The sequence below is a fragment of the Hyla sarda genome, chromosome 4 (genome assembly GCF_029499605.1).
Source record: "Hyla sarda isolate aHylSar1 chromosome 4, aHylSar1.hap1, whole genome shotgun sequence".
Classification (NCBI taxonomy): Eukaryota; Metazoa; Chordata; class Amphibia; order Anura; family Hylidae; genus Hyla; species Hyla sarda.
This window is the reverse complement of record NC_079192.1, coordinates 306,033,668-306,053,124: the sequence shown is the minus strand read 5'-3', so window position 1 is coordinate 306,053,124 and position 19,457 is coordinate 306,033,668. Positions and strand designations below refer to the sequence as shown.

Below are 19,457 nucleotides of genomic sequence, written 5' to 3'. Positions count from 1 at the left end.
GCAATGTTATGTACAGAAAAAGCTATGATCAGCTGTCATCTGGTTTTTGGTCATATTAGTCACATGGCATAAAATAGGTTACCACAGTTGTATTGCTATAGTAGGATATGCATATATAAATATATATATATATATATATATATATATATATATATATATATGTGTTTACAGTGGGGCAAAGAAGTATTTAATCAGCCACCAATTGTGCAAGTTCTCCCACTTAAAAAGATGAGAGAAGCCTGTAATTTTCATCATAGGTATACCTCAACTATGAGAGACGTAATGAGAAAAAAAATCCCTAAAATCCCATTGTCTTATTTTTAAAGAATTTATTTGCAAATTATGGTGGAAAATAAGTATTTGGTCACCTACAAGATTTCTGGCTCTCACAGACCTGTAACTTCTTCTTTAAAGGGGTACTCCGGAGCTTAGACATGTTCACTCCGGGTCTGATTACATACGACCACAGGGCAGGCGGCGTGTGACGTCACGCCTGCGCCCCCGTGTGACGTCACGCTCCGCCCCTCAATGCAAGCCTACGGGAAGGGGCGTGATAGCTGTCACGCCCCCTCCCATAGGCTTGCATTGAGGGGCGGAGCGTGACGTCACACGGGGGCGCAGGCGTGACATCACATGCCGCCTGCCCTGTGGTCGTATGTAATCAGACCCGGAGCGAACACGCTCCGGGGACTGATTACAGTGATCCACACTGCACACCTCTCTATACCTTTGATCCGCCAGACTGCCATTGTCGATGACCGGGACCAGGACGCACGGCTGCCACAAGGATTCTACTTGAGTGTATAGACTCATCTATGCGCTTCACAGTGTTGTGCCTGCAGCACAACACTAAAAGGTGAGTGTACAATCTCACCGTGTACCTGACAGCACTATTTGGCAACTACGGTACTACTTAGAGAGCGCCTCTTTTTCTTTTCTGTTCACTTTCTATACATGTATTGCCAACAAAGGGTATATAACAAAGTAATGAGATTTTTTGTTATTGACCAAATACATATTTTCCACCATAATTTGCAAATAAATTCTTAAAAAATTAGACAGTCATTTTATGAAATTTTTTTTGCATTATGTCTCTCATAATTGAGGTATACCTATGATGAAAATTACAGGCCTCTCTCACCTTTCTAAGTGGGAGAACTTGCATAATTGGTGGCTGACTAAATACTTTTTGCCCCACTGTGTGTATATATATATATCATACATTTTCCTGCTCACAAAACTCACGGAGAAAAGACAAAAGAATGTGAGTGTCACGATGCCGGCTGGCAGGTGGTGGATCCTCTGTGCCAGAGAGGGATTGGCGTGGACCGTGCTAGAGGATCGGTTCTAAGTCACTACTGGTTTTCACCAGAGCCCGCCGCAAAGCGGGATGGTCTTGCTGCGGCGGTAGTGACCAGGTCGTATCCCCTAGCAACGGCTCAACCTCTCTGGCTGCTGAAGATAGGCGCGGTACAAGGGAGTAGACAGAAGCAAGGTCGGACGTAGCAGAAGGTCGGGGCAGGCAGCAAGGATCGTAGTCAGGGGCAACGGCAGAAGGTCTGGAATCACAGGCAAGGAACACACAAGGAACGCTTTCACTGGCACTAGGGCAACAAGATCCGGCGAGGGAGTGAAGGGGAAGTGAGGTGATATAGGGAAGTGCACAGGTGTAAACACTAATTGGAACCACTGCACCAATCAGCGGTGCAGTGGCCCTTTAAATCGCAAAGACCCGGCGCGCGCGCGCCCTAGGGAGCGGGGCCGCGCGCGCCGGGACAGAACTGACGGGGAGCGAGTAAGGTACGGGAGCCGGGGTGCGCATCGCGAGCGGGCGCTACCCGCATCGCGAATCGCATCCCGGCCGGAGGTGGTAACGCAGCGCCCCGGGTCCGTGGAACCGACCGGGGCGCTGCAGTGAGGGAAGTGTAGCGAGCGCTCCGGGGAGGAGCGGGGACCCGGAGCGCTCGGCGTAACAGTACCCCCCCCCTTGGGTCTCCCCCTCTTCTTGGGGCCTGAGAACCTGAGGATCAGACTTTTGTCCAGGATATTGTCCTCAGGTTCCCAGGACCTCTCTTCTGGACCACAACCCTCCCAATCCACTAAAAAAAAAAGTTCTTCCCCTGACCTTTTTAGAGGCCAAAATCTCTTTGACAGAGAAGATGTCCGAGGAGCCGGAAACAGGAGTGGGAGGAACAGATTTAGGAGAAAAACGGTTGAGGATGAGAGGTTTAAGAAGAGAGACGTGAAAGGCATTAGGGATACGAAGAGAAGGAGGAAGAAGAAGTTTGTAAGAGACAGGATTAATTTGACACAAAACTTTAAAAGGACCAAGATAGCGTGGTCCCAACTTATAGCTCGGGACACGGAAACGGACATATTTAGCGGAGAGCCATACCTTGTCTCCAGGGGAAAAAATGGGAGGAGCTCTTCTTTTCTTATCTGCGAATCTCTTCATGCGAGAAGAAGCCTGTAAGAGAGAATTTTGGGTCTCTTTCCATATGGTGGAAAGATCACGAGAAATTTCATCCACAGCGGGCAGACCAGAGGGCAAGGGGGTAGGGAGGGGGGGAAGAGGGTGACGGCCGTACACCACGAAAAACGGAGATTTGGAGGAAGATTCAGAGATTCTGAAATTATACGAGAATTCGGCCCAAGGTAGAAGATCTGCCCAGTCATCCTGGCGGGAGGAAACAAAATGTCGTAAATAGTCACCCAAGATCTGGTTAATTCTCTCTACTTGTCCATTGGATTGAGGATGGTATGCAGAAGAAAAATTTAATTTAATCTTGAGTTGTTTACAGAGAGCCCTCCAGAATTTAGACACAAATTGGACGCCTCTATCCGAGACGATCTGTGTAGGCAACCCGTGAAGACGAAAAATGTGTACAAAAAATTGTTTAGCCAACTGAGGCGCTGAAGGAAGACCAGGAAGAGGGATGAAATGTGCCATTTTGGAGAATCGATCAACGACCACCCAAATAACAGTGTTGCCATGGGATGGGGGTAAGTCAGTAATAAAATCCATACCAATCAGAGACCAAGGTTGTTCGGGGACAGGTAGAGGATGAAGAAAACCAGCGGGCTTCTGGCGAGGAGTCTTATCCCGGGCACAGATAGTGCAGGCTCGCACAAAGTCCACCACATCAGTCTCTAGAGTCGGCCACCAATAGAAGCGAGAGATGAGTTGCACAGATTTCTTGATGCCCGCATGACCTGCGAGATGGGAGGAGTGACCCCATTTGAGGATCCCAAGGCGTTGGCGTGGAGAAACAAAGGTCTTTCCTGGAGGAGTTTGCCTGATGGAGGCTGGAGAAGTGGAAATCAGGCAGTCAGGAGGAATGATGTGTTGAGGAGAGAGTTCAATTTCAGAGGCATCTGAGGAACGAGAGAGAGCATCGGCCCTAATGTTCTTATCAGCAGGCCGAAAGTGAATTTCAAAATTAAATCGGGCAAAGAACAGAGACCACCTGGCCTGACGAGGATTCAGCCGTTGGGCAGACTGGAGGTAGGAGAGGTTCTTGTGATCGGTGTAAATAATAACTGGAAATCTTGATCCCTCCAGCAGATGCCTCCATTCCTCAAGTGCTAATTTAATGGCTAGAAGCTCTCGATCCCCGATGGAGTAGTTCCTCTCCGCCGGAGAGAAGGTCCTGGAAAAAAAACCACAAGTAACAGCATGCCCGGAAGAGTTTTTTTGTAGAAGGACAGCTCCAGCTCCCACTGAGGAGGCATCAACCTCCAATAGGAAGGGTTTAGATGGGTCAGGTCTGGAGAGCACGGGAGCCGAAGAAAAGGCAGACTTGAGTCGTTTAAAGGCGTCTTCCGCTTGAGGAGGCCAAGACTTGGGATCGGCATTTTTTTTTGTTAAAGCCACAATAGGAGCCACAATGGTAGAAAAATGTGGAATAAATTGCCTGTAATAATTGGCGAACCCCAAAAAACGTTGGATGGCACGGAGTCCGGAGGGGCGTGGCCAATCTAAGACGGCAGAGAGTTTATCTGGGTCCATTTGTAGTCCCTGGCCAGAGACCAAGTATCCTAGAAAAGGAAGAGATTGGCATTCAAACAGACATTTCTCTATTTTGGCATAGAGTTGATTATCACGAAGTCTCTGAAGAACCATACGGACATGCTGGCGGTGTTCTTCAAGATTGGCAGAAAAAATCAGGATATCGTCCAGATATACAACAACACAGGAGTATAGGAGATCACGAAAAATTTCATTAACAAAGTCTTGGAAGACGGCAGGGGCGTTGCATAGACCAAAGGGCATGACCAGATACTCAAAGTGTCCATCTCTGGTGTTAAATGCCGTTTTCCATTCATCCCCCTCTCTGATGCGGATGAGATTATAAGCACCTCTTAAGTCCAGTTTGGTAAAAATATGGGCACCTTGGAGACGATCAAAGAGTTCAGAGATGAGGGGTAGGGGGTAGCGGTTCTTAACCGTGATTTTATTAAGACCGCGGTAGTCAATGCAAGGACGTAGAGAGCCATCTTTTTTGGACACAAAGAAAAATCCGGCTCCGGCAGGAGAGGAGGATTTACGGATAAAGCCCTTTTTTAAATTTTCTTGGACGTATTCAGACATGGCAAGAGTCTCTGGGACGGACAGAGGATAGATTCTGCCCCGGGGTGGAGTAGTGCCCGGGAGGAGGTCAATGGGACAATCATAAGGCCTGTGAGGAGGTAGAGTCTCAGCTTGTTTTTTGCAAAAAACGTCCGCAAAGTCCATATAGGCCTTAGGGAGACCGGTTACATGAGGAAGCACAGGGACACGGCAAGGTTTACTGGGAACCGGTTTTAAGCAGTCCTTGGAACAAGAGGGCCCCCAACTCTTGATCTCCCCAGTGGACCAATCCAGGATTGGGGAATGGAGCTGAAGCCAGGGAAGTCCAAGAAGGATTTCAGAAGTGCAATTGGGGAGGACCAACAGTTCAATCCTCTCGTGATGAGATCCGATGCACATTAGAAGGGGCTCCGTGCGGAAACGTATAGTACAGTCCAATCTTTCATTGTTTACACAATTGATGTAGAGGGGTCTGGCGAGACTGGTCACCGGGATGTTGAACCTGTTGACGAGAGAGGCTAAGATAAAATTTCCTGCAGATCCAGAGTCCAAGAAGGCCACAGCAGAGAAGGAGAAGGCAGAGGCAGACATCCGCACAGGTACAGTAAGACGTGGAGAAGCAGAGTAGACATCAAGGACTGTCTCACTTTTGTGCGGAGTCAGCGGACGTCTTTCCAGGCGGGGAGGACGGATAGGACAATCCTTCAGGAAGTGTTCGGTACTAGCACAGTACAGGCAGAGATTCTCCATGCGGCGTCGTGTCCTCTCTTGGGGTGTCAGGCGAGACCGGTCGACCTGCATAGCCTCCACGGCGGGAGGCACAGGAACAGATTGCAGGGGACCAGAGGAGAGAGGAGCCGGGGAGAAGAAACGCCTCGTGCGAACAGAGTCCATATCCTGGCGGAGCTCCTGACGCCGTTCGGAAAAACGCATGTCAATGCGAGTGGCAAGATGGATGAGTTCATGTAGGTTAGCAGGGATTTCTCGTGCGGCCAGAACATCTTTAATGTTGCTGGATAGGCCTTTTTTAAAGGTCGCGCAGAGTGCCTCATTATTCCAGGATAATTCTGAAGCAAGGGTACGGAACTGTACGGCATACTCGCCAACGGAAGAATTACCCTGGACCAGGTTCAACAGGGCAGTCTCAGCAGAAGAGGCTCGGGCAGGTTCCTCAAAGACACTTCGAATTTCCGAGAAGAAGGAGTGTACAGAGGCAGTGACGGGGTCATTGCGGTCCCAGAGCGGTGTGGCCCAAGCCAGGGCTTTTCCAGACAGCAGGCTGACTACGAAAGCCACCTTAGACCTTTCAGTGGGGAACTGGTCCGACATCATCTCCAAGTGTAATGAACATTGGGAAAGAAAGCCACGGCAAAACTTAGAGTCCCCATCAAATTTATCCGGCAAGGATAGTCGTATTCCAGAAGCGGCCACTCGCTGCGGAGGAGGTACAGGAGCTGGCGGAGGAGATGATTGCTGGAGCTGTGGTAGTAACTGTTGTAGCATAACAGTCAGTTGAGACAGCTGTTGGCCTTGTTGCGCAATCTGTTGTGACTGCTGGGCGACCACCGTGGTGAGGTCAGCGACAACTGGCAGAGGAACTTCAGCGGGATCCATGGCCGGATCTACTGTCACGATGCCGGCTGGCAGGTGGTGGATCCTCTGTGCCAGAGAGGGATTGGCGTGGACCGTGCTAGAGGATCGGTTCTAAGTCACTACTGGTTTTCACCAGAGCCCGCCGCAAAGCGGGATGGTCTTGCTGCGGCGGTAGTGACCAGGTCGTATCCCCTAGCAACGGCTCAACCTCTCTGGCTGCTGAAGATAGGCGCGGTACAAGGGAGTAGACAGAAGCAAGGTCGGACGTAGCAGAAGGTCGGGGCAGGCAGCAAGGATCGTAGTCAGGGGCAACGGCAGAAGGTCTGGAATCACAGGCAAGGAACACACAAGGAACGCTTTCACTGGCACTAGGGCAACAAGATCCGGCGAGGGAGTGAAGGGGAAGTGAGGTGATATAGGGAAGTGCACAGGTGTAAACACTAATTGGAACCACTGCACCAATCAGCGGTGCAGTGGCCCTTTAAATCGCAAAGACCCGGCGCGCGCGCGCCCTAGGGAGCGGGGCCGCGCGCGCCGGGACAGAACTGACGGGGAGCGAGTAAGGTACGGGAGCCGGGGTGCGCATCGCGAGCGGGCGCTACCCGCATCGCGAATCGCATCCCGGCCGGAGGTGGTAACGCAGCGCCCCGGGTCCGTGGAACCGACCGGGGCGCTGCAGTGAGGGAAGTGTAGCGAGCGCTCCGGGGAGGAGCGGGGACCCGGAGCGCTCGGCGTAACAGTGAGCATAAACCTGTCTCAGACAGGAGAAGCCTGATGTGTAACCTGATATTGGATGTTTGCACGACTGCCAGATACATGGAACTGCTCATCGCCTTGTTGGAATTGGAAAGAGAAACCTCAGGGCATTCAGGCTTGAAAACATATTTGTCTTTGGGTGGAAGGGAGTAGAGAAATAACACTTCATATCCTTGTCAGAAAGACTTGCGTTTCTGCAGGAGGAACCGATCCAAAAAATATTGTGTGAATCAACATTCAGTGAAGAATCGGTATCTGTACCTTCTGGAAAGCTAAATGTTATTTTCATCTTGAAAACACATATTGGCCAATATATATAGTTCTTTTATTTTGCCTTGTGTATAGCTAGTTGTTACCAGCATTCATATGAATCATTTGTTATCATACAGCAGTCACGTTGCTATACAATTTGGGAGCGAGCAGTGAATGGCTAATACATCATTGTCAATGGCCTGCTAGTGCCCAAAAATGCTGCATTAGGAAAGCACATTTCTATGGTTAGCCGTGATGGGTTTTCTAATGTTAATAATTAAAGCTTGTATGATAGTGTACTAGAAGGTACGGCCATAAATCAAACCTCTTCTCTATTGTGATCCCAAACTCTTCTGACGGATATTGTTGCTTTCTTTTTTTTTTTTCCTTAAAAATGCAGATTGTGCCGGGTGTAAGGAAGAGATCAAACATGGCCAGTCACTGTTGGCACTGGAGAAACAGTGGCACGTTAGCTGCTTCAAGTGTCAGACATGCGGCATTATCCTGACTGGGGAATATATCAGCAAGTGAGTAATGATCAGACAGTGTGAAAGGCCAGAGGGACAGATGCCAGTGCCCCCGCCAGCAGAACGTCATGGAAGACCTACCAAAATAAAATTACTAAAAGGTCCTTTAAAAGTCGATCTTGTTATCCAGAACAAATGTCAGCCTTTAGACTTTTATTCCAGAATCTGAAATGTTCATTGTCTAGATAGAAAAAGAAAAGAAAAAGCACAAAAATGACATAAAGCTTTGGAATAGTAGTAGATTAAAGGGTACCTCTCATCAAATAAACTTTTGATATATTTTAGATCAATGAATGTTGAATAACTTTCCAATAGCATGTTAATGAAAAATATGCTTCTTTCTATTGTATTTTTCCCGATCAGTCCCGTCAGCAAGCATTTCTGACTCATGCTGGAGTCCTAAACACTCAGAGCTGCCAGCCTGCTTTGTACACAGCCAAACAGGCTGTGAACAAAGCAGGCTGGCATCTCTGAGTGTTCTCCCTTGTGAACAAAGCAGACTGGAAGCTCGTAGTGTTTAGGACTCCAGCATGAGTCTGAAATGCTTGCTGCCAGGACTGGTAGGGAGACCCCTAGTGGTCATTTCTTCAAAGTGGAAAATTAAATAGAAAGAAGCATATTTTTTAATAACATGCAATTGTAAGGTTATTCTGCATACATTAATCTATAATATATCAAAAGTGTTTTTGGTGAGAGGTACCCTTTAATTATGTGTCTCTATTGAGGACAGAGACAGCCTTAGATTGGATAATGCCCAGTGAAAACATTTCTACTCTCTCCCTTGTATGTACATGTACAGTACAGTAAGTGCACTTGTTTATTTATATCTAGTTTTATGCATATTTTGGCCCTGTTAAAGGGGTACTCCGATGAAAAACTTTTTTTTTTTTTTATTAACTGGTGCCAGAAATGTAAACAGATTTGTAAATTACTTCTATTAAAAAATCTTAATCCTTCCAGTACTTATTAGCTGCTGAATACTACAGTGGAAATTCTTTTCCGTTTGAAACACAGAGCTGTCTGCTGACATCACGAGCACAGGGCTCTCTGCTGACATCTCTGTCCATTTTATGAACTGTCCAGAGTAAAAGGAAATCCCCATAGCAAACATATGCTGTTCTGGACAGTTCCTAAAATGGACAGAGATGTCAGAAGAGAGCACTGTGCTCATGATGTCAGCAGAGAGCTCTGTGTTTCAAAAAGAAAAGAAATTCCGCTGTAGTATTCAGCAGCTAATAAGTACAGGAAGGATTAAGATTTTTTAATAGAAGTAATTTACAAATCTGTTTAACTTTCTGGCACCAGTAGATTTTTAATAAAAAAAGTTTTTCACTGGAGTACCCCTTTAAGGTGTAGGGAAAGCTTCCTGTATGTGATCCTGAGCCATGCCTAATATGGATGAGCGCAGCCATCAGATGTCATTTTGCCGTCAGTTATTAGTGGGAGCCATCACATTAATAACCCTGCCATAATGAATATCTGAGATTAGACTGTGACTGTAACCAGATTACATTATGTGCGCTCACAAACAGGCTTATCTTAATATATTCACAATTTGAATCATCTGTTTTTCCCAAAAATAATGCACCAGTATAGAATCCCTTTTAAGAGGATCACTGGCAAATACAGCAGGAGCAAGGGGTTTCCTGATACAGTGGCCCCTCAAGTTACAATATTAATTGGTTCCAGGACGACCATTGTATGTTGAAACCATTGTATGTTGAGACCATAAATCTATGGAAACCTGGTAATTGGTTCTGAAGCCACCAAAATGTCATCCAAAAAATAGGAAAAAATGAGGATTAAAGAAAAATAAGTAGATAAGTAGATAAAGCATATAAAAGTAAGAAAGAGCTGCCTGTCTATTTCAGTGTTTCCAAACCAGGGTGCCTCCAGCTGTTGCAAAACTACAACTCCCAGCATGCCCGGACAGCCGTTGGCTGTCCGGGCATGCTGGGAGTTGTAGTTTTGCAACAGCTGGAGACACCCTGGTTGGGAAACAATGGTTTATGTAGATGGCAGGAGTTTTTCCGGGGTCATATACAGTACACACACTGTCCCAAATGGAGCCCCCCTTACTTGGTGTACAAAGGAACAGCTAACCCTGGCACAGGTAAGGAGTAGTACAGAACTTGTAGTTCCTCCCTGTACTGTAGGGGGTGCTACCAGACACCAGTCAGTGCATACGCTTCAGTAATACAGGTAATTTACCAGTAAAATGCCCATTCTGATTGGCCAGTTCCTCCGGTTGTGACATGTTTCCCAGATCTGGACTGTCCGTAGCATTGTATGTTGAATCTGGTTTCAAGTCACAATGGTCCAGAAAACAACATTGTATGTTGATACTATTGTATGTTGAGGCCATTGTAAGTTGAGGGATCACTGTACTATAATAACCATCCAGTATTCCCGTGCTTGTACTGTACTGTGCAGCATTGCTACTGTACGTTGAGTAAGAACAAACAGGTCCATGGAATTTAGCAATGTTATCAAATAACAAGCCATCCCTAGAGTATGGTGCCCCTGCCCGCCGTATGTAACCACCAGCCTGTCATTACACTTATTCTATCATATGCCACTTCTTTGTCTTGCAGAGATGGCGTGCCTTACTGTGAGTCCGATTACCACGCTCAGTTTGGGATCAAATGTGAAACTTGTAACAAATACATCAGCGGCAGAGTGCTGGAGGTATGAGAGATATGGCGGGCCAAGGCTTAGCCACGTAGTGAACCGTCTACAGTAACTGATCCTGGCATGTGATCAACACTTGTCCAATGTGTGATAGATGAAGTGTCATCTCTGGACTTCATACCACTTCATACTTTACAACCATCTACTTCACAATGCTTTGCAGACATAAGTGGGCGTCCATTGATTTCCCTAGGCACTAGCAGCTCTTCAGTCCCTGAAGAAAGGATTATTAATATCCAGAAACGCGTTATGTGAATAGAATAAAAGAAATTAAGACTTCTACCAGTATCCTTGAACCTTTTCTGCAACAGCGCGATCTCAGCTTCCGATTTCCTCCTCCTTCAGTCCCAGTAGGCTTATAGCCTTACTTGCACTCAGTCCAGTAATGGAAAATAAGGAATCAGAATATTTTTTTAGTCTTATATACATGTATTACCATTGCTTCTTAATAATTCTGTGTTATGGTCTGTATCCTTATTGATATGCCCTGGGTAGTACTTGTCACTGGTATACTAAGAAAATAGGCCATTAATATGTAATATCTGTGAGTGCCCAACCATTGGGTCCCCAGTACCCAATGGTTGGGCACTCACAGATATTACATATTAATGGCCTATTTTCTTAGTATACCAGTGACAAGTACTACCCACTACTGGGGTCCATTAGGCTTTAAGATTCATTGTATCTTATTTCTTCAGGCAGGTGGCAAGCATTATCACCCCACGTGTGCCCGGTGTGTGCGCTGCCAACAGATGTTTTCAGAAGGAGAGGAGATGTACCTGACAGGTAAGACATGATTGTTACGTCAAAGGGAAACTTGACCATTCATATTGGATTTGTAGCCATGAGATGTGGAATATGGATTGTTTGTAACATCTTTCCATTGGATTTTATTAGGTTATTCTTTCTGGAAACAATGAATTAGATGCTGTTTATGGATCTCTTATTGTTATCATGGGTCTCTATTTATATCTTTGGGGACATAGCAGTGACCATCTGTGAATGAGTGATGGGTCTGCTTGGCTCTCTACTAATATAAGTTTGAGGATACACAGGCTTTAGACTTTTTGCAGCTAAAGAGTAAATAAGGTTGTAACCCGGCAGTTGCCAGATATGCAAACCGTTTGGACTTTTGGTAGTTTCCCAGTTCGGTCGCACCAGCTGGTTTGTGGTAACATCACCCCATTCACCTTCATAAGCTGGGGTGCAGTACAACTCTGTGAGGCAGCATGACACTGTGCCGGTTGTGTTGGTTTCTACACATCACTAACAGTTTAAGCAGTTAAAGCTCAGTTTAGTTCAATGTATAGTTGGTATAAAGGTAAACTAGACAGTCTAAGAATGGGACAGATTGATCAAATAGGCTGAGCCATAGCAATAAATCTGCTGCTCTCTTAGACTGTCTAGTCCCTTTATGTGCATATTGATTATCCGCTTAATGAATTTTAGCACCCAATAATTGACCTGTGTAAAAGGGCCAGCCATCAGCAACAAGAGAGTAAACGCTAATTCATAGGCTCATCTTATTGTTTTTGCAGGCCTAAGGCTAAGTCTCCACTTGGTTTTTTGCACTGCGTTTTTAGGGATTAAAAAAACGCCTGAAAAATCGCCAGTGCAAGTGACGTCATCATGCATTTTTTCTTGCATTTTTTCTGGCGTTTTTTTTTTCATTTGTGTGGAAATTGCACCTTGGCGTTTTTTTTTCGTACCCAAAATCTCTTGGAGATGCAGCAGTGATGGAAATTTTTTTATTAAACGCAATGTATATATTTTATAACCCAATTTTTATTATTTTTTAATAAAGTGTGTGTTTCACTTTTTTTTTTTTTTTTATACATTTTTAACATTTTTTATGTAGTACTACTACTCCCAGCATGGACTGACTGTTCCATGCTGGGAGTGATAGTACCTCACTCCCAGCATACGGTACCCAACATACCCAGATAGTACCCAGCATACGGTATATTGTCCATAATATAGCAGAGAAGCGAGCGGGTCTATACATCGATCGCCTCTCTGCACTATACTCCGGCCACTGATGTCAACAGAAATTCATATTTCCCACCCAGAGCTGTGATTGGCCGGATGGTTCCAGCCAATCACAGCTCTGAGGAAAAGATGAATGAATAAGTGGCCGGCCCGGAGTATAGTGCAGAGCAGGGATGCGAGTGATGTATACAGTCGCTCTGCATCTCTGCTATAGACAGGACGATCACAGAGGGTGTCAGTAGTGACATCCACTGTGATGTGTCCTTAAGAAGGCACTACTACTCCCAACATGGAGCACACTCTGCTCCATGCGGGGAGCTGTAGTACCTGTATTAATAGACAGATCGCAGCGAGTGTAACTTCTGACACCCGCTTTGATCTGTCTATTAATGCAGGTACTACAGCTCCCAGCATGAGGCAGAGTGTACTCCATGTTGGGAGTAGTATTACCTGCAGTTATGGAAAGATCACTGCGGGTATCACTCCCGACACCCGCTGTGATGCTCCAGTATAATGTATAGAAGCGGCGGCCGCTCTCCTATGGTCCCCTGCACGGCCGTATATATACACATATTCCTATTTCTCACAGAGAGCTGTGATTGGCTGGAACCATCTGGCCAATCACAGCTCTGTGGGAAATATGAATAAGTGTAAATATACGTCAGGGCAGGGGACCATAGAAGAGCGGCCGCTGCATCTATATATTATACAGAAAGATCGCAGCGGGCGATCTGTCTATTAGTACAGGTAGTACTACTCCCATCATGGAACAGTGTGTTCCATGCTGGGAGTAGTAGTACTAACTAAAAAAAAAAGTAAAAAATAAAGCAAAAAAGTGAAAAACACACACACAATACATTTTTATAATTGATCCCTGTTTAAAAAGTAATAGTTTTTTTTTTTTCAATAATATACATTTCGTTAGATACAATTTTTTCCTTCACTACTGTATATTTTAGAAAAAATTTTTTAATGGTACCCTACGAAATTTTATTAAAAACAGCTATCTACATCACTTTTTTGGATCGCTAAAGTCCAAAAAAAGATTAAAAATCGCCTACAAAAACGCCAAAGTTAAAATCCACATAGCGTTTTTCTTGGCGTTTTCTCACTCCCATAAACTTCTTTCTATTGGAGCAAAACGCCACGATTTTGACAAAAAACGACGGTTTGAGGGAACTACAGCGTTTTTTTCAAAACGCCAAAGATTGGAAAAAAATGCAAAAAAATTGAAAAAACGCCAAAAGGATTAAAAAACGCCAAAGTGAAAAAACGCAAAGTGGAATTCGAAATTTGCGATTTCTCATTGACTTACAGCTAACATCTGGCCGCAGCGTTTTTTGACCAAAAAAACGCCATGCGGCAGAATTGGCGTTTTTCTTTGCGTTTTGCAAAAAAAAAAAACAAGTGGAGACTTAGCCTAAGAATCATTGATAGTTGGCTTCACATTACCTAGTGTATACAGGGGATAAGTGGCTGACAATGATGTCAGCGGTACACCTACATAATCCAGCGACCGTTCAAGTGGCAAAAAATCTACCAAATTGGTGCTTGTTACGGACAGGGGTTGGCCTGTCTAAGAATTAGGCTAGGTTCACACAATATTTTTCAGACATATTTCATTTGTAAAAATGCATTCGCAAATTTGCAGGCAAATTGCAGCCACATTTTTAACATTGAAGGGAACTAACAGATGGATTAAGCCCCCATTAAGTTTGTGCGTGTGATCATGAATAAAACAATGTTATCCTTATCCCAATCCGTTCTGCCGTTCCCAAAATATAGCACAATTTTGCAGTATGCAAAATAATTCTTAACTACACTGGAATCGGCTTTGAAGACTATCTGCAACTCTGTCGCTGTCCTCTGGGTCCTGTTTTCGCTGTCCTGCTCATCATTATTCATCGCCTTCTCCTTGATAAGCAGGGCATTGCAAACGGGACCCAGAGGAGCCGCATCAGAGGTGCAGATAGTCTTCAAACCTGCCTCCAGTGCTGGTCATTTGAATATTGCAAGATTGTGCTATATCTCGGGACAGCTGAACGGACTGGGGTAAGGCTAGAATTCCACTGCGATTTTTTGGCTTAAAAACACCAGAAAAATCGCCAGAAAAACTGCCACAGTTATTACCTGCATTTTGGCATTTTTTTCTGGTGTTTTTTCTTGCGTTTTTACCTTTGTGTGGAATTTGCTGGAATAGTTGGGTACCAAAAAAAAAAAAAAAAAAAGGATGCAGTAGGGATGTAAAAATGTATTTAACTAAATGTTTATTTTTTATAACAACATTTTTATAATTTTTTTTATAAAGTGTGTGTGTGTATATTTAGCTTTTTTTTCTCTTTTTTTTCTACATTTTTTATGTAGTACTACTACTCCCAGCATGGGACACACTGTTCCATGTCAGCCCTGACGCCCGATGTGTTCGTCCATAATATAGCAGAGATACGAGCGGCTCTATACTAGCACTCGCATTTCTGCACTGTACTCCGGCCAGTGATGTGAATAGAACATCATTCATATTTTCCGCCAGGAGCTGTGATTGGCTGGATGGTTGCAGCCAATCACAGCTCTGAGGAAAATATGAATGAGTGAGTGGCCGGAGTATAATGCAGAGCAGTGATGTGAGCGATGCATACAGTCGCTCCATCTCTACTATAGACAGGACGATCACAGCGGGTGTCAGTAGTGATACCCGCTGTGATCTGTTCTTCCCTGCAAGTACTACTGCTCCCAACATGGAGCACACTCTGCTCCATGCTGGGAGCTGTGGTACCTGCATTAATAGACAGATCTCAGCGAGTGTAATTTCTGACACCTGTTGAGATCTGTCTATTAATGCAGGTACTTCAGCTCCCAGCATGGAGCAGAGTGTACTCCATGTTGGGAGTAGTAGTACTTGTAGTTAAGGAAAGATCACAGCGGGTATCACTACTGACACCCACTGTGATCCTCCTGTATAATGTATAGATGTGGCGGCTGCTCTTCTATGGTCCCCTGCACTGACGTATATACACATATTCCTATTTCCCACAGAGAGCTGTGATTGGCTGGAACCATCTAGCCAATCACAGCTCTCTTCTGGAAATATGAATATGTGTATATATACAGCAGTGCAGGGGACCACAGAAGAGCGGCTCGCCGCATCCATACATTATACAGAAGGATCGCAACAGGCTATCTGTCTATTAGTACAGGTACTACTTCTCCCTTCATGAAACAGTGTTTTCCATGCTGGGAGTAGTAGTACTACCTAAAAAATGTAAATAATAAAGAAAAAAAGTGAAAAACACACACACACTACATTTTTATTATTGTCGGCTACATTTTTATTGCCCTGCCCGCCCACATAAATTGATCCCTGTTTAAAAATTAAGAAGCATTTCGTAATAAAAAAGATACATTTTGTTAGGTACAATTTTTTCCATCACTACTGTATCTTTTTTATAATTTTTTTTAATGATACCCTACGAAATAAATAATTAATAATTAAATTAATTAATAAAAAAGGTATCTCAATCACTTTTTTGGATCGCTAAAGTGCAAAAAAGAATAAAAACCGCTACTATTGACTTGCAGCTAACATCTGGACGCTGTGTTTTTCCGCTTAAAAAAATTCTGTACGGGAAAATTTGTGCTTTTGATGGTGTTTTTGCAAAAAAAAATAAAAAATTGGGAATTCCAGCCTAAGGAATACATCATTTTACTCAGGATCACCCATACTCACTTGTATATTTCAATGGGAACTGTCAGATACAAAAACCTTTGATATGTTGTAAACCATACAAAACCAATTTCGCAATTTCTTTTATTAGAAAATTTTCAGTATTTATTACTAAAAAAGCCAGTCAAACAACTGCCCCCCCCCCCCCCCGCCTGCTTGGACACATACTAGTCCTGCTGTGTCCATGCATCATCACCTATGTAATGGACACACTTCTTTGATTGACAGCTGAGTGCAGGGCTCACAGCTAGAGGAAAAATCCTCCCATTATCAGCTTGTGTCTCGCTACTGTCAGTGAGGACAAGCTGGGAGTTGTAGTTTTGCTAATGCTAAGGGAGGTGTGAGCAGACAGCATACTGAGGGAGGGGGCAGAGCCCTGCACAGTGAGGCCACGCCCCCTCCCTTTGAGAGGAATTCAGACTAGTGAGCTAAATTAAAAGTGTAATAAATAAATAAATAAAGGAGCTAGACACATAAAAATTAGATGGTCAGGATTATGTACTGAGTGATATATAAAAAAAAAAATTTTTGTTGGATCTGATGGATATGCTTTAAGTCAGTGGAGTTGATCCCATGTGTCAAGTTCCCTTTAATATTCTCTGGTTGTGCACAGAACATGTGAAAATACGGACACACTTTCTACAGCCGTGTAAATAAGTGACATGTCACATACAGAACATTAATGTTAAAGGAGTATTCCAGGAAAAAACTTTTTTTTATATATATCAGCTGGCTCCAGAAAGTTAAACAGATTTGTAAATTACTTCTATTAAAAAATCTTAATCCTTTCAATACTTATGAGCTTCTGAAGTTAAGGTTGTTCTTTTCTGTCTAAGTGCTCTCTGATGACACGTGCCCAGTTTAGAAGCAAATCCCCATAGCAAACCTCTTCTAAACTGGGCGGTTCCCGAGACAGGTGTCATCAGAGAGCACTTAGACAGAAAAGAACAACCTTAACTTCAGAAGCTCATAAGTACTGAAAGGATTAAGATTTTTTAATAGAAGTAATTTACAAATCTATTTAACTTTCTGGAGCCAGTTGAAATATAAAAAAAAAGTTTTTCCTGGATAACCCCTTTAAAAATGTGGAGGCAACTTGTCCACGGTTTTACGAACACATTTTCACAAATCAAATATTCTTGAAAAACATTGTGTGAGTTTTAGGCCATTGTTTTTTCATTTGTAATGGTGTCTCTCGTAATATTGTCCTATTATGTAGACTTATAGGTACAACTATACTCACAATATATGAGATGGTCATTCTTTTTTATACACCTTTGCGACATTATTAAAATCCCTAATAAAAAATTACACAGAAAAGAGAGATTATAATCCTGGAGATATGTTTGGCTTATTTTTTTATGCAAGGGAGGGGAAGTATAGTATTTGGAGGAAAGCATTGAGATAAATAAAATTGAACTTTTATCACTTTACTTTAAAATTGATTTTTCGGTTGCAATTTTACTCGGCTAAATGCGCGTCAGGTCAAGCACTTATGCAAGAGAATTGGGACAGAATCACACTGCTACCAGGATCAGATAGCAATCTAGCGGAATAGGCTCAATTTCTAATAACAAGCTTGGTTTATTACACGAGCAGCATGTAAACTACGCGATACACATACTGAGCAATCCAGGCACAATACATGTACTGAGCAATCCAGGCACAATACATATACTGAGCAATCCAGGCACAATACATATACTGAGCAATCCAGGCACAATACATATACTGAGCAATCCATGCACTATACATATACTGAGCAATCCAGGCACAATACATATACTGAGCAATCCAGGCACAATACATATACTGAGCAATCCAGGCACAATACATATACTGAGCAATCCAGGCACAATACATATACTGAGCAATCCAGGCACAATACACATACTGAGCAATCCAGGCACAATACATATACTGAGCAATCCAGGCACAATACATATACTGAGCAATCCAGGCACAATACATATACTGAGCAATCCAGGCACAATACATATACTGAGCAATCCAGGCACAATACACATACTGAGCAATCCAGGCACAATACATATACTGAGCAATCCAGGCACAATACATATACTGAGCAATCCAGGCACAATACATATACTGAGCAATCCAGGCACAATACACATACTGAGCAATCCATGCACAATACATATACTGAGCAATCCAGGCACAATACATATACTGAGCAATCCAGGCACAATACATATACTGAGCAATCCAGGCACAATACATATACTGAGCAATCCAGGCACAATACATATACTGAGCAATCCAGGCACAATACATATACTGAGCAATCCAGGCACAATACATATACTGAGCAATCCAGGCACAATACATATACTGAGCAATCCAGGCACAATACATATACTGAGCAATCCAGGCACAATACATATACTGAGCAATCCAGGCACAATACATATACTGAGCAATCCAGGCACAATACATATACTGAGCAATCCAGGCACAATACATATACTGAGCAATCCAGGCACAATACATATACTGAGCAATCCAGGCACAATACATATACTGAGCAATCCAGGCACAATACACATACTGAGCAATCCAGGCACAATACACATTCTGAGCAATCCAGGCACAATACATATACTGAGCAATCCAGGCACAATACATATACTGAGCAATCCAGGCACAATACACATACTGAGCAATCCAGGCACAATACATATACTGAGCAATCCAGGCACAATACATATACTGAGCAATCCAGGCACAATACATATACTGAGCAATCCAGGCACTATACATATACTGAGCAATCCAGGCACAATACACATACTGAGCAATCCAGGCACAATACACATACTGAGCAATCCAGGCACAATACATATACTGAGCAATCCAGGCACAATACATATACTGAGCAATCCAGGCACAATACATATACTGAGCAATCCAGGCACAATACATATACTGAGCAATCCAGGCACAATACATATACTGAGCAATCCAGGCACAATACATATACTGAGCAATCCAGGCACAATACATATACTGAGCAATCCAGGCACAATACATATACTGAGCAATCCAGGCACAATACATATACTGAGCAATCCAGGCACAATACATATACTGAGCAATCCAGGCACAATACATATACTGAGCAATCCAGGCACAATACATATACTGAGCAATCCAGGCACAATACATATACTGAGCAATCCAGGCACAATACATATACTGAGCAATCCAGGCACAATACATATACTGAGCAATCCAGGCACAATACATATACTGAGCAATCCAGGCACAATACATATACTGAGCAATCCAGGCACAATACATATACTGAGCAATCCAGGCACAATACATATACTGAGCA

At 43.7% G+C, this 19,457-nt stretch overlaps 1 protein-coding gene and 1 long non-coding RNA gene across 10 annotated transcripts in view; one reads left to right on the top strand and one right to left on the bottom strand.

Moving 5' to 3' along the window:
* Nucleotides 1-19,457, top strand: part of ABLIM3 (actin binding LIM protein family member 3) — a 246,405-nt gene that overhangs the window by 172,768 nt on the left and 54,180 nt on the right. For all 9 annotated transcript variants that reach the window (XM_056574789.1, XM_056574787.1, XM_056574788.1 and 6 more), the window contains exons 5-7: nt 7,572-7,698; nt 10,293-10,386; nt 11,088-11,175. In XM_056574789.1, the coding sequence (XP_056430764.1) occupies nt 7,572-7,698; nt 10,293-10,386; nt 11,088-11,175 (309 nt within the window). The remainder of the gene's footprint in view (nt 1-7,571; nt 7,699-10,292; nt 10,387-11,087; nt 11,176-19,457) is intronic.
* LOC130369465 (uncharacterized) overlaps nt 1-19,457 on the bottom strand; it is a 63,790-nt gene that overhangs the window by 22,833 nt on the left and 21,500 nt on the right. The window lies entirely within an intron of this gene.